The following is a 14,819-nucleotide window of genomic DNA, read 5'->3' on the forward strand; positions in this document are numbered from 1 at the left end:
CCTCTTGTATTAGAGCAGACTCCTACAATGCTCTGTGTACCTGTCTCATCCATAGTTCCCTTCCGAACCAAGTGGACAGAAGTGGTTGCTTGATTCTGGATTACTATTTACTCATCCAATAAATATTTTGTTGAGTGGCTACTCTCTGCCTGGCCCTGTTCTTTTGGTCACAACTGAATGAACTAGGGGGCCTGTGCTTGAGTCAAGGGTAGCCATCTTCCGGCGGGGTCTGAGGGTGCCCACTGGCCTATGAGTGTTTTGCAATGAGGACCCAGACTGACAGGGATGTTCCAGACTGTAGAGTGATCAACTAACCCAGTGAGAGTCCTTTCCTGGGGAATGTAATGTGATACACACATACAGAGGAGCGCATGCAGTGGGGTGGCCCAGAAGCCAGGAGATGCCTAGGGAGACAGCACTAAGCAGAAGCCACGGGGAGCGGGCAAAGCAAGGCCGTGGGGAGCAGCAGGAGAGGCTGTGATAGAGAAAAGTTGAGTGGTAGAAGTGGCAGACACTTTGCTTGTCATGTCCAGTGCCCCCGAGGTATCAGTTGTGAAGAGTAGTGGCTGCCGGAGACGGCTTCCTTTCCTTCCCTTACACATGAATCCTTACACTCACGCCCTGCCACCCAAAATAAATGAAGCACACTCTTGTTCTTGCAACCTGAAAGAGGTCAACTAACCTGCAGTCTCTGGGAACCCAGACCACACAAGGGCTGCGCTTCATAAGGCTCAGGCTTGCGCTTCTGAATCTGGGTCTTGAGTACTATATTCAGTCCTCTTGCTGTGTGTGTGTGTGAATGTGAGGACAATGGGTGAAAATATGTTCTGCTGGAAGCCCCGCTCTTCAGCAGAATGCCATCCAGGATTCCCAGTCCTGGCTGCTGATATACATAAAGAGGGCCTGAAGAGGTTCTGCGTGAAGCTGAATGAGGGTGGCAAGATCGAAAGAATCTTTTTTGGCACTCAAGGGCTTGAACCATGTGGGTTTGTGGATCATAGGTAATCCCTGGGTGCCACTAGATACCTAAGGTCTTGGGGAAACAATGGTTCTGGGTTACATCCACCATCAGGCTGTTACGAGAGCCTCAACCATACCCATGGGGAACAATTGGGCAATCCCTGCCTTCCCTGACCACACTCCCCCCCCCCCCCCCCACCTCAGGTGTTCATCCTGTTCCCCCAGCACAAATGAAAAAGTTTTATTACCTGACATGATGGGGAGAGAGGGGATGGAGGAATAGGCACTCTCACACGTGAGTGGGAGAGTGAACTGGAACTAGTGGGAGGGTCAACTGAAACAACTTCTTTGGAGGGCTATTTGGCATTAACTGTCAAAAATTTAAATGCACATTCCTTTGTACCCAACAATGCCACTTCTAGAAACTTACAGTAAAGTGCATATGAAGATACGTGAACAAAGATATATATTGTAGTACTATGTGTAATGGCAAAATACTGCCAGTGACCCCCTCAATAGAAGATAGGTTAGGTAAGTTGTGGTTCGGCCACACAATAGAATACTGTGCAGCCACTAAGAAGAACCATGTAGCTAAAATATGTACTGATATGGAAAGTTCTCTTTTTCTCTGCCACCTCCCTCCCTCTCCACATACACACACACTTGCATATGCATAGACCATTTCAAGAAGGACATACGAGAAACTGGTATCCGTGGTTGTCTCTCGAGAGGGGAGCTGTTAAGGCGGGGGTGGGGCATTAGCAGTAGGCAGGAGAATTACTTTTTTCACTAAATACTCCTCTATACTGTTGAATTGCTTTTGCCACATGCATATATTACTTTAAGTACATAAAAGCAAAAAGAAAAAGCAAAATTAATTGCCTAAGTCTTCATCGGTAGGGGATTAATTAAATAAATAGTGATATATTCTTACTAAGAAATGCTATACGGCCATTAAAAAGAAGAGAGATTCTGCCATAGAAAGATGTCCATAGATATATTAAGTTTAAAAAAATCAAGGCTCTGTACAAAATGTATAATAGACTCCCATGTATGTAAAAAGATATGTATACACAGACACACACATAAGTAGGCATATTCATAGGAAAAGATCTGGAATGAGTCACAGAATACTGATAACAGGTGTGGTCTTTGAAAGAGATTGAAATTGGCTAGCGGAGGGGAGAGTTAAAGGTGGACTTTCATTTTTTACTCTAAATACTTGTTGATTTACTTCTAATTTTTTTTGCATAATGAACCTATATTTTATTTTGTAATAAAACATATAAATGATAAATAAATTATGAGGAGAACAAGAAGCCTGAGCTCAGAGGAATCTGCATTCTAAAGCTTGGTTTCCTCACACACTCCCCCATTCAAGAGCCCCTGGTGACTTCTTGCAGCAGGAAGGTCCAGGGCCTCAGCTTGGCCCCAGAGGCCTCCACAGTCCAGGCTCACCTAGATGCTTCTCCCACTGTCCCTTCACACTTTCCTCTGTGCAGCCCAATTGGCTTCTTCACCAGCCCCAGGCAGGTGTCCATCTTTCTTCCTTTATTTGATTTGCTTCCCTCATGCTCTACACCTAGATATGACACCCCTTCCCACCTTTTATTGAACTTCCGTTCATGCTTCATGATCCATCTCAAGCACGCCTTCTGGAATCCTTCTGTGCATTAGTGAGTACTAAGGAACTCATTTGGGGCTTAGGAAACTGCCTTATGACATTCTTTATTTGATCATCTTGTATTTTTATTTAACTTTCATGGAATCATTTAACTAAAATATGGATATCACTTTCTTGTATCAGGCTTCTTGCTTAAGGTAACATAAGCAGAAAGTGCCCAAGAGGAAGGTAGGTCTGCCTGACTAACCAAGAACACCTGATTTTGTCCCCCTAGCCAGAATGTAAGTCCCTGGAGGACAGAGAGCACATCTTCAATGTTTCTGTGCACACTAAAGGGACAAAAGGAAAGCCATCAGTGTTCTGATGAGAAGCTTACCAAAGAGGACAGGACACTCAGTCCACCAAAGGGTACGTAGTCTAGACCTGACAAGTGCTTAGGTCAACGCTGCATGCTGGAGGGACACAAAAGCCATAGTACCCGTCCTCAAGGAGCTTACCATCTTCAAGTGAGGTCAAATACACCAAACAATTAGAACACAATCAAGTGTGAAATAAACGTGATTTGAGGTGGTACACAGATGAACTTTTTTCTTTAAATAGCATATAAAACCTGCAGCTTTGGGCAAGTAAACACTTTTAAAAGGGAGTAGAATTTTTAAAAATTAGAAAATAGTACAGATAGCAACAAAATTTGTGACAGTGGTACGTGGATAACGGAAATTTGGGAAACATTGCCATCGGCTCGTTAGGATAAGAAATAGGCTGGGGACATCAAGTGGGAATCTGCCTGAGCAAAGGTCTGAAACACAGCAAGGAGTTGGGAGACCAACCTGGCTGGGACTGAGGACAATGAGATTTGAAAGCTCCTTTCCAAATCTATAGCCAGGCTAGATTCCAGAGGCTTCTGTGAGCCAGTCTTGGAAGTGTGGGCTAGATCAGGAGTCATTTCAGTTGTGTGTGTGTGAGGAACACAATGAAAGCGGTGCTTTGAAAGATTAGTCTGGTGGTGGTGTGCAGTATGGTCTGACGTGGGCCTAACAAGTAGCCCAGGACTACACTTGCTGGGTGCCATACAGAAGATGCCACCAAGATGTTAACGCCACATGAGAGTCAGGCCTTGAAGCTAAAGGTAAGGTTCTTTCATGGAGACCCATATGGAAGTTGTGGTTTGTTATGTATTATTTAAGGTGTTAGGAAAATTATCTAAAATCTCAACAAAGCAAAGAAGATTACTGAGTGCCCTTTCAAGAACATATGACAGCACCATCCATGTGGCTGCTTGACTTTTCACTACTGATTACAGCCCACTCCAAAAAGTTAAAAGTTAACTTGTAGAAGATTGTTAAGTTGCAAATGATTTTTGTCTGGTAGAAATGAAAATTATTTCTGGCCCATAGGAAAGATAGCCCCAAAGGTTACAGTTTTATTATCCTGTAGAACTACCCAGTTTTTTATCCAAGTTTTTGATCTTATTCCAGCATTCTTTTGAGGTCTATCATATCTTTTGGTCTCTCATATCTTTTTTTTTTTGTTTTACTATTTTTTAATTGTGGAAAAATATATAAAACATAAAATTTGCTATATTAATAATTTTAAGTGTACAATTCATTGGCATTAATTATATTCACGTTGTGAATTAATTATATTCACAATGTTGTACAACCATAACCAGTATCCATTTCCAAAATTTGTCATCACCCCAAACAGGAACATTAAGCAGTAACTTCCCACTCCCCTCTCCTCTTAGACCCTGGTAACTTCCAGTCTATTTTCTGTCTCTGTGAATTTGCCTATTCTAGATATTTCATATAAGTGGGATCATACATATTTGTTCTTTTGCGTCTGGCTTCTTTCACTTAACATCATGTCTTCAAGGCTCATCCATACTGTAGATGGATTAGAACTTTATTCTCTTCCATGGCTGAATAATATTCCATTGCACAGATACACCATATTTTGTTTGTTCATTCATCCATCAATGGACATTTGGGTTGTTTCCACCTGTTGGCTGTTGTGAATAATGCTGCTGTGAACGTTCATGTACAGGCATCCGTTCAAGTCTCCATCTGCAATCCTTTGGGTATATACCTAGAAGTGGAATTGCTAGGTCCTATGGTAATTCTATGTTTAACCTTTTGAGGAAACTACCAAACTCTCATATCTTTTTTAAAACCAGCTTTTCCATAATGGTGATTCCCTCATTAATGAGTTAAATCTTTGACACGTGATCACAATATATTTCAAAGAGAGGCAGGTTTTTAACTCTTTGAAAATTATACTTTAATAAGGGTGATTTATTTACCTTGCTAACCTTCAAGCATAAAGTTGACTCCTGCACCCCAGTTTGGCCCCCATTACCTATTGCAAGCGCACTACAAGGAAGTCAAGGAAATGAGTAGAAATGAGGGCTCCCTTGCTTAATGCATGAGGGCAGCATGGTATTTCAGTAGTTATAAAGAGAGGAAATTTTAATTACGGTCCTGTGGTAATGAGGGCAAATGAAGGCACATGAGAGCCAGGCCTGGACATTGAGCCTGTGCATCTTTATTTTAGGCGGGAACACATGGAGACTTTTCTCCTCTGGAACATAGAGCAGCTGTTGGTTCTCTATGGTGTGATAGCTTCTGCTAGGAAAATTCCAGAGAAAAGCTTTGCTTTAGGTGAACTCTGGGACCAGACAGACCACAATGGAACCCCTTGGGAGAGATGCTAGAATTCTTTTTGTACAACCTCAAAATCTGCTTTCATTGACATTTAGCAGGAAAGGAGGCTCTGAGAAATCTGTAAGGCAGGGAATGAAGAGAAGAACGAGACTCAGCCTGGAGTTTGAGGAGAAGGGTGAACACAAAGGTGGTAAGAGGGCACAGCCTAAGGGTGGTGGGGAGGTGTGCCCTGCTGGAGACCTAGCTCCTCAAAGGAGATTTTCATTTTTATTTATTTATTTTTTTTTGAGGAAGATTAGCCCTGAGCTAACATCTGCTGCCAATCCACCTTTTTGCTGAGGAAGACTGGCCCTGAGCTAACATCCATGCCCATCTTCCTCTACTTTGTACGTGGGACGCCTACCACAGATTGGCTTGCCAAGCGGTGCCATGTCCGCACCGGGGATCCGAACCGGCAAACCCCAGGCCGCCGAAGTGGAACGTGCACACTTAACTGCTGTGCCACCGGGCCGGCCCCAAAAAGGAGATTTTTAGTTGCCTCCAAGTGGCCTTTTATTTAGACTATACAACGGACCCCCCCCCCACACACACACACACAAACATCTCTCCTAGAGTATTAGTCGCATAAAATCAGAGGTATTCTTGGTTTCATACATTTTTAATGTTTCAAACCAAGAAAATTTTGCCTTTTTGAGTAAGTCTAAAATTAGAAAAAAAACCCCCACATTTTCCCCTCACAGCTCAAAGGGAACTAACTGGATTTTGATCGCAATTTTCTCACTTTTGAGACGAGATATGGAGGAACAGATGAGTGTAATGGAAGAATTTCACAGGTGGTTAAGAATGTATAGGAAAAAGAAAACCAGAATAAAAGAGGATGTCACTGTTATAAATATGATCAGAATATATTTACTTCTGAAAGCATACTAGGTAGGTTAAGAAAATAAAAGTTAAAACCTACTTTCTTCTGACATCCTTATTTTGCTCCCTCATAGGGCTGTGACAAGATGAAATATATGTAATATCACATGTAATATATGTGATAGGCACTTTGCAAACTGTAAGGGACTTTTCGTAGCTTTGAGAGGGGCTGAGTGGTGTAGGGGAGAGGGCCCGGGCTGTGAAGGCCGATTGTGCCAGGGGCCAGCCTGGCTTGGGGGATCTGACAGGCAATGAGGTCTACAGCAAATCCCCGGATGTCAGTTTTTGCATGTGTAGAGAGAAAACAATAATTCATGCTTTGGAGGGTTGTTGGAAGAGTCCCATGAAAAGGCCTCCAAGAGAAGCAAGAACAAAGTGCTGTGGAAGCATGGTCTTTGATACACATTGTAGCACTTACCACATTGTCTAGAACAGTCTCTCTACATAGCTGTCACCCCAATTATACCAGAAGTTCCCTGCGACTTGTTTACCTCTATATCCTCCTTGCCTCTAAGCACAGTGCCTAGAATATCACTCTCAGCCATTCATTCTTTCAACAAACATTTACTAGGCTCTTCCAGCCACTGACTCTTGACAGCCACACTCTGCTGTCCAAACCACTGTTCTCTTCTCCCTAATGAGGCCCCTCTGGTGAACACAGTGATGCCCCCCCAGGTTCTCCCAGGCCTGAGTGCCGCTGGCTGACAATCCTCTGTGGAGATTGCCCAGCTGCTCCTTAGACGAGTGCTGCCTCGTCCAAGGCCATGCTCCCTCCCTACATGGGGGTAGTCTGCAGCTAATGACTGGTCGATGTGGGGTGGTATCAATGCCTGGCCCCCTCACCATGACTCAGAACAACTCTGAAGGACCAACCCAGTTCAAGAGCTCCTCAACAGGTCCACTGAGGCTGTTATCAGGACAGTGTTACAGCCCAACCTCTCCGTTGAACCAATCCTACCTCCTTCCTCCAGATCCCAGGCGTTGATCCCAAAGGCACCCCAATAAACTTGCTACATGCAACCTGCAACAGCCCCCCAGTGGCAGTCCTCAGGCTGGCTTTGTGGCCTGTGCAGGCCCTGGCTCGGCATCTGGGAAGCCTCAATTCCAAGTGATCCTGGGAGTTGCGACAGTCCCCAGGGCCCAGTCACTGTGCGCAAGCCTCACTCACAGTTCCATTTTTATTCCTCTCTCTCTCTCTCTCTCTAAATTTTTCCTTTAAAATGCATTTGGAACCAACATGGTGGAAGATATCTGCCTATAAGCAAATAATTACAGTCAGGGGAGACACTGTCACAGAGAAATAAATGAACCTAGTGCCTGGATGAAGGAAAGTTCCCTAGAAGAGGTACCATTGAAACTGAGTCTTGAAGGATGAGTTAGGGTTTGATGGGTGGACAAGGGATGTGGGAGAAACATTCCAGAGAGAGAGTACAGCATACTCAAAGGCTGGCAGCCATGAAAGAGCGTAGGGTGCGGAAGGGAGGGGAGCAAAGAGCAATGAAGTCTAGGGCACTAGTAGGGGCAGACCATGCAGGGCCTTACAGGCCGCGCTGAGAAACTTGGTACTGAATGAATGCCATGTTCCACTGTTGCCCAAGCTTCAGCCATTTAGGTACCACTTCGATGAGTTTTGCCGTATCTGGGTTCCATTTACTATTTACTTCATCTTTTTTCTCAAAATGAAATTTTCTTTTGCTTAAACTTATATTAAAATAAATTTTATATGGCAACCAAAAACCAAAACAAAAAAAGTATCACTTGCCATAAATAGAAAGTAACTGTAAAAATAAACACAATGGAAACAGAACAGAGTGATTAAATTCTATGTAGATATCTTTGCCTGTCCATGTCTTTGAGCCTGAGGCCTGCTCTAGCTCTGTTCCAAAAGGAGATTAGCGAGCATTACAGAGGTTGAAGAATAGCACCACACTGAGACTTTCTCCTTGATATAATCGGAAAGCTGGAAAGAGAAGGAAGAGGGAATCATTTTCTCACCATGTAATTCAACATTCTTTAAAGCTGTACTATGTACCATTAAGATCACCTTGGAGTTCCCCTCCCCGCCACTCCGCTGACTGTGAAAGTAGTTGGTAAACAATAAAGTGCCCTACAAATGTGGTTCTTATTACCACTCTATTGCTCTGTCCATTGGCTCTGGGGCAGTCCCTTCAATGTAGCTGCCCCTTTGCTCACTCAGTGAAGGTTTCCAAGCCAGTGCCTGTGGTGACCCTCATTCCCCACATTGTGGGAGAGAAAGCAGCAAGGGTGGGGCCGGGGAGAGGGGCAGGACGCTGGGTACCCAAACCGGGAGGGCCCTTACAGAGTACGCTACCTTCCCACTTTGCAGCTGCGGAAACTGGGCTCAGAGGAGGGACATGATTTGTCCAAGGCCATAAAGAGTATTAGCGTCAGCACTTGAGGGGACAGACATAGACAAAAGAACAGTATAGCCTATTGTTTGAGGCTGCTGGTCCCAGGGGCTGCTATCTGCAAGGCAGAAGAGAACAGAATGTGGAAGCAGAGGTGGGGAGAAGTCAGTCCACGAAGCCTGAGAACACAGGCGCACCATCAAAAACCCCGCCTACTGGGCTGGGCTCCACAGCTAGGGGCAAAGGTTGAGGTGGGCATGGGGTCTGGGCGGTGGGCAGCATGGAAAGATCCTGCAAGGGGTTCAAGTGTTTGCAAAAGACACCCAAGGAAATGAAGGAGACCAGCACATCAGAACTGCCCCCAAGGGGAGTGCCAACTCAGCCAGGGGCATCCTGGGACTGTGCAAAGCAACCAGGCTTTGGAGTTTGACAGGCCTGGGCTCAATCCTGGTTCTGTCACTTTCTAGCTGTGGATGACTTTGGGTAAGTCAGTGAAGTGCTCTGAGCCCCAGTCTCCTCACTGAAGTAGGATGTGGGTAATAACCATACCTACCTGCTGGGATTGTTGTGAGGGTCACACGAGGCAATATATGCAAAGCTTCGAGTACAGGGCCTGGCACATTACTTATCAGTAATTCCTCTCCCGCTTCCACAGACACAACCAGACCCCTGACAATACATTTTCTTTTCTCCTGGCTCCATCCCCCAGCCTAGACTCTCCTAGCCCAGCCCACACTTCCCGGCCCGTCCTCTGTCCTATTCTTGTGTTCACCTGCTGTCCCACTTATCCAGCTACGGTGTTCAAAAGGAGTCTTTCAAGTATTTGTGGATAAGAAAGCTGAGGGGGCACACTCCAGGGGTTGGGGCAGGGACCTCCTTTACCTAGAAGCAGAGAGGAGGGCAGGTGCTCTGGGGCAGATGGATGACCAAAGCGGCCGGCGCCCTCCGGCTAAAGAGAGAGGGGACTCTGGCCTCCAGAGAACAAAGAAAAGGCTCTGGTCTCCTGTGGACTTAGAAGGCAGTGCCTGAAGCAAGTCCCTCCATTAAAAGCTACAAGGCGGAAGGTTAAATATAGCCCTTTCCAGTTGTCTAGGACATAGATTTATGAAATGTCAGAGCTGTGTTAGAGTGAGAAATGATCTTATCTCTGCTCTGTTTTTAGAGAGTAGAAAGGAGGCAATAGAGAAGAGAAATAAATCTGGACTTTCACCAGTGGGGGTGGGCGGCCTTTGGAGGAACTTGAGCAGCTGGGTCTGTTTTATAAAGTTGTGCTCTGGCTGCAGAATGGTAAATGGACTGGAGAGGGCCAAGAGTGGAAGCAGGGAGCCCGGTAGGAGGGAGAGAGATGGAGGTGCCAGACCAGCGGGTAGCTGTGGAGGTGGGAGGGGGAGCCGACTGCAGGGTAGGGCTGGGTCTCCATCCCAGATCAAGGCGGTGCCTCCCTCCTTCTCTCCTGCTCTCCTCAGAAGAGGAAGACCAGCTCCCACCTGCCCTTGTCTTCTCAAGGGAAGACACCCAGATCCCTCACTCTTTTTCAGGGCAGCCCATGGAGAGTCTGTTAGAAAGTTCTTCCTTGTTCACAGGCCCCAGCTCTGCTGCCTGAGCCCCTCTCAGGCCCCTTCATCCTCTCACAGCCCCTCAAATACCTGAAGACCAAAGACCACTTTCCTCTGATTCTCCTCCATGCCAAATAGCACATGGTCCTCACAATATTTAGTTCTCAGGCCCATCACTCTGCTTTCAAACTCCTGTAGTTCATAAAACCCTTTTGAACATACTCCTGACACAAAGGACCAACTAGAACCCCAGACACACAACATGGACTCACAGTCTGTCTTGCCAGCTCCCTCTGCAGCCCAAACTGTAGCTTCCAGTACATTTCCAAGGGCAGGCAACTGCAGTGCTACCTCCCCCATCCCGGCTCATCCTCTTCACACAAGCCAGAAAGGGGTCTGGTGTTGCTCAGGACCCTGAACTTGATTCCACCCTACTCCCAGGAGGTCTGGCTTGAACTGTGATTAGAAAGCACTTGGTTCCTTGGTAGCAACCTGTGCGGACAGATGACCACTGAGAGACACCCCTTTTCTGCCCCTCCCTGCCCCCACGCTTTGGTATTGCAAAAAACCCCACAAACAAACAAACAGCATTTTAGCAGAAGTCCAGGAGGTGGGTAAAGCCCAGAGATCAACTGTGACAGGATTTTCCACCCTCTGAGGGACAAGGCTTCAGAACGCATGTTAAGTCGATTTATAGAAAATAAGAGACACAGTATTTCTTACACACATACAATTCCTCAGTCACTTTTATTATTCCTTTAGAATCCCAGATTATCAGGGTTGGGATGTGATCACATCCACCCTCTCCGCCTCCAGAGCCACCCAATTTTGAATTCCTTTCATAGCACCCCTGCCCAGTGGCCATCCTGCCTCTCCTTGCATACCTCTAGTACTAAGGGAAGCTGCTTTCCCCCAAGATAGCCCAGGCTGCCTCAGGATAGCTCTGAGCGTAGGAAGCCCCTACTCCTCAAGGAGCCACAATTCCTTCCCTTCTCCCCTCTGCTGTGCTTGCGAGCACCCCACCCCAGCCCCCAATGACTCACCTCCCCGGCTCCAGAAGAGGGTGACAGAGTCGGCTCGTTCCATCCTAGCCGTGTGGATGGCCAAGACTCCACATCCAGCAAATCCTCATGCAAGGGAGAAGCGTGTGGTGGGCCCACACTGGGGGCAGGGAGCCGAGGAGCTCCACACTGTTCAGAACCCCGTCCCCAGGCTCCTCAGTGGGCGCCCAGGGCCTCTTCCCGAACCGTGTTCCCCAGCACTCTGGCTGGGTCAGTTTGGCCCCATCGGTCATATGCTCCGTCGCCTGTGAAGCTGTTCCTGGGCTGCCCAGCTCAGAGGAACCGACACAGGATTTGAAAAGTGAGTTTCCTCTCTCTCTCTTCCCACTTCCCTCTGCCTCTACTGCCTGCCCACAGCCACGCTGGTCCAGTCAGTCTCGTCACAGTGGACCAGTGAGGGGAGCTGTCTGTGAGTTGCTCTGTCTTTCTCTAGGTAAGAGTCTCAGCCAAAGGCCCAACTCAGAGCCCCACAGAGGACTGACCTCCTGCTCAGCTGCTGTCCTGCAGTGAGGGGAAATGAGCAGGAACTGGCTGTCTGAGTCAGCGCCCCTGGTCTATTGTCACTGCGCGGGCCCCTTCCTTCCCAGATGAGAGACGTGCAGAGAGATAGGCCTTGTTTTTTGCAAGTCTCTCTTGCACAGCATACACTTTCTCTCTTGGCCTAGAACAAGTCTGTGCACTATGGCTGAATGTAATTCAATTCAGTTTTCCCAACTCCTAGTGAGTGCCTACTCTGGCAGAGTACCACACCTACAGCACATGGAGGTGATCTCTCAGCATCCTCACCACGACAGAGGAGCTAATGATGACGACTTCCAGTAAGAGGGGAGGAAACTGAGGCTCACAGGGGGAAAGGGGTTTCCCAAGCTCCAACATCCAGCGAGTAGTGAGATTCGGAGTCCAGCCTTGCTCTCCACGGCATCAGGTGGAGAACCCTGCCAACCTTCCTCACTGCTTCTCCCACCTCCACCCCGCCAGCATATTGCAGATTCCAGCAAAGCCTAATTCCTAGGGCACAAAGCGTGAGAGCATTGCTGGCTGTAAAACCTTTAAAACATATCTTGTTCAAATTTGTTTCTGTGTGTTTAGAAGGACAAGGGCCCAAGAAACAAGTCACATGTTCCAGAAGCTTGTCACAAAGGGATTCCATGACCATACTGGCAAAATGAACACAGGCGGACGGATCGTGCCTTGTCCCAATAACTGTCTTCTAATTGGAAGAGAGGCATCATGGGTTCTTGCTCACAGAGTGAAAAGAGACCTAGCCAGAGCTTGGTTCTCTTTCCTGTTTTTGCCAGAGGTGCAGAGAGATGGGGAAGCAGCTTGAGGGAAGGAGTTGGGGGCCTCCCCTGGAGGAACCACCCTGTTGCCTCGAGGGCGCTGAGAACCTCCTATACTGACAAGACTCTCGTCTCCTTGAGGGCAGGGGCAGGGCTGTGGGTCTCTGGAGGCCCCACCTTCAGAACACATTTGTATGGCATGGTACAAAAAGCCATCTAAAAAGACTGAGGTGACATTTCCAGACAAGGAGAATACGTTGTGTCCCTGAGTTTGGGAGGGGGTAGTTTCTAGGAGCAAGGACCAGTTGACGTCATCAACTGCATTCAGCAATTCAAGTAGGCTGAGGCCCAAGCAGTGAATGTTCGCTGTGGCAACACGAAAGGGGTCATCTTGGCAAGGCCGGCTTCCCAGAGGCCAGACCACAGCAGGTTAAGGAGGGAAATGGCAGGGGAGCGGAGATACCTCTCAGGAAGTCTGGCTGTGGTCAGAGAGGAAAGAGAGAGCCATAGCTGGAGGCAGAGGCAGAGCTACGGCTGGGGGTTAGATGTTTGTCAGGATGGAGAGATGCTGTGTGTTTTTAGGTGGAGGAGCTTCCACAAAAACTTCCGTTCCCCCTCCCCTCTGCACTCCCTGCAGGCTGGACTTCATCTCAGACCAATTAAACCAGAATATCTCAGGGGTGGAGCCCAGGCATTGACAATGTCTTAAATCTCTCCAGGGTGAGAACCATCGCACTAATTCTTGGTAGAGACTGAAGTCCAGTCTTAGCCCAGCTAGTGGGTGGAGGGCAAAAGGCAGCCTGACTGTCTTAGCTACCTCACGTTGGCAGATCACCATACTGGCTAAGAAGACAGACTTGGGAACCCCACTGCCTGAGCTCGAATCTCAGTCTCAACTGTGTGCCCTTGGGCAAGTTACTTAACATCTCTGAGCCTCAGTTTCTAATCTATAGACTAGCTATATAATTTATACTTTCTAATCTATAGATTGGTGGTCAGTGGTTAAGATTCGGTGCTTTCCCCACCTCAGGCCTGTTTCATTTCCCAATCAGGGAACCACACCACCCATCTGTCGGTTGTCATACCGTGGTGGCTGCGTGTTGCTGTGATGCTGAGAGCTATGCCACTGGTATTTCAAATACTGGCAGGGTCACCCATGGTAGACAGGTTTCAGCGGAGTTTCCAGACTAAGACAGACTAGGAAGAAGGACCTGGCCACCCATGTCTGAATATCTTGGCCATGAAAACCCTGTGAACAGCAGCGGAGCATTGTCTGATATGACTCTAGAAGGTGAAAGGATGGTGCAAAAAGACCAGGCAGGGTTCTGCTCTGCTGTACACAGGGTTGCTAGGAGTCAGAATTGACTCGATGGCACTAACAACAAAATCTATATAAGATCGTCATGTGGACTGAATGAGTTAGTATCTGCAAAGTGCCCAGAATGCTGCCTGACTCCATAGAAGCAATACCAGGCTGGCCTGTGCCATCTAGTATCCCTCTTGGACTTCCACCTAAGGCTCAAGAGGGCCTCCCTTCAAAAACGTTGTTGGTCCTACCCTTGGCTTGGTCTCCCATAAGCTGACATTTCTGGCCTGTCTCGCACAGGCCTGAGTCCGTCATTCCCCTTAGCAGCCACTTCTTACCTGGGCCCCTCTGGGCTGGAGCAGACTGCTGGTGCTGTGATAGGGGCTGCCATCATGCGTGACCAGAGCCACACTGTTTGGGATAGGAAGACTCCACAAAACAGAGTCTCAGCCACTATTTGTCTTCTGTTGCTCCAACTCAGATTTTTGACTTATTTTAGCTGGAGTCTGGGCAAACTATTGTCTCTAGTTTGGGAAATTGTTGGTGTGTGTCAGTTTCCATAACACAGACTTCATGTTCGGGGGGTTGGAGGCCTGATGATGGTGGAGGTGGGGACTGTCTTCATCCTCAGAATCAGCAGTATGATCTTGGGCTCTGTGAATTAGGACTCTGGCTTGGGTGGCCACCAAAAGAGATCTCAATCTTTCCAATTTTGTTCTTTACCCTGAGCAGACAGTTCCTGTCCCCCAAGCCAGGCCCTGAAGCACCCAGAGAGCTGTCACCAGGAGCTGGTGACAGAACCAAAGTTTGGGACAGATGTCCAGGAAGACAGTCATAGTGCAGGGGTGGGGATAGTCAAGAGTCTGGAAAGGGAAAGAGTGGAAGCATCAGTGTTCAGCAAGAAAAGCCAGGGCAAAAGCGTGAGAAGCTAAGCCACGGAAGCCAGAAATCCCAGATGCCAGGCCCCTGAAGCCAGGTCCCTGAAGCAGTAGCAATGTCCCACCCTGCTGGGTGGGTCAGAATATTTCAAAGGAGAGTGTGCTAGAGATGGTATGTGCCTTTTATCTCCTGTGTGGCAC

At 47.5% G+C, this 14,819-nt stretch overlaps 1 protein-coding gene across 4 annotated transcripts in view; it reads right to left on the minus strand.

Annotated features, from left to right (window-relative positions):
• Positions 1-14,819, minus strand: part of NHSL2 (NHS like 2) — a 232,612-nt gene that overhangs the window by 60,890 nt on the left and 156,903 nt on the right. For 2 of the 4 annotated variants that reach the window (XM_046672918.1, XM_046672914.1), the window contains exon 1: positions 11,137-11,599. The exons of the other annotated variants lie outside the window; for them this stretch is intronic. In XM_046672918.1, the coding sequence (XP_046528874.1) occupies positions 11,137-11,179 (43 nt within the window). In that variant the 5' untranslated portion in view covers positions 11,180-11,599. Of the gene's footprint in view, positions 1-11,136; positions 11,600-14,819 lie in introns of those variants that run through there. 4 annotated transcript variants of the gene reach the window in all.

The sequence above is a fragment of the Equus quagga genome, chromosome 10 (genome assembly GCF_021613505.1).
Source record: "Equus quagga isolate Etosha38 chromosome 10, UCLA_HA_Equagga_1.0, whole genome shotgun sequence".
Classification (NCBI taxonomy): Eukaryota; Metazoa; Chordata; class Mammalia; order Perissodactyla; family Equidae; genus Equus; species Equus quagga.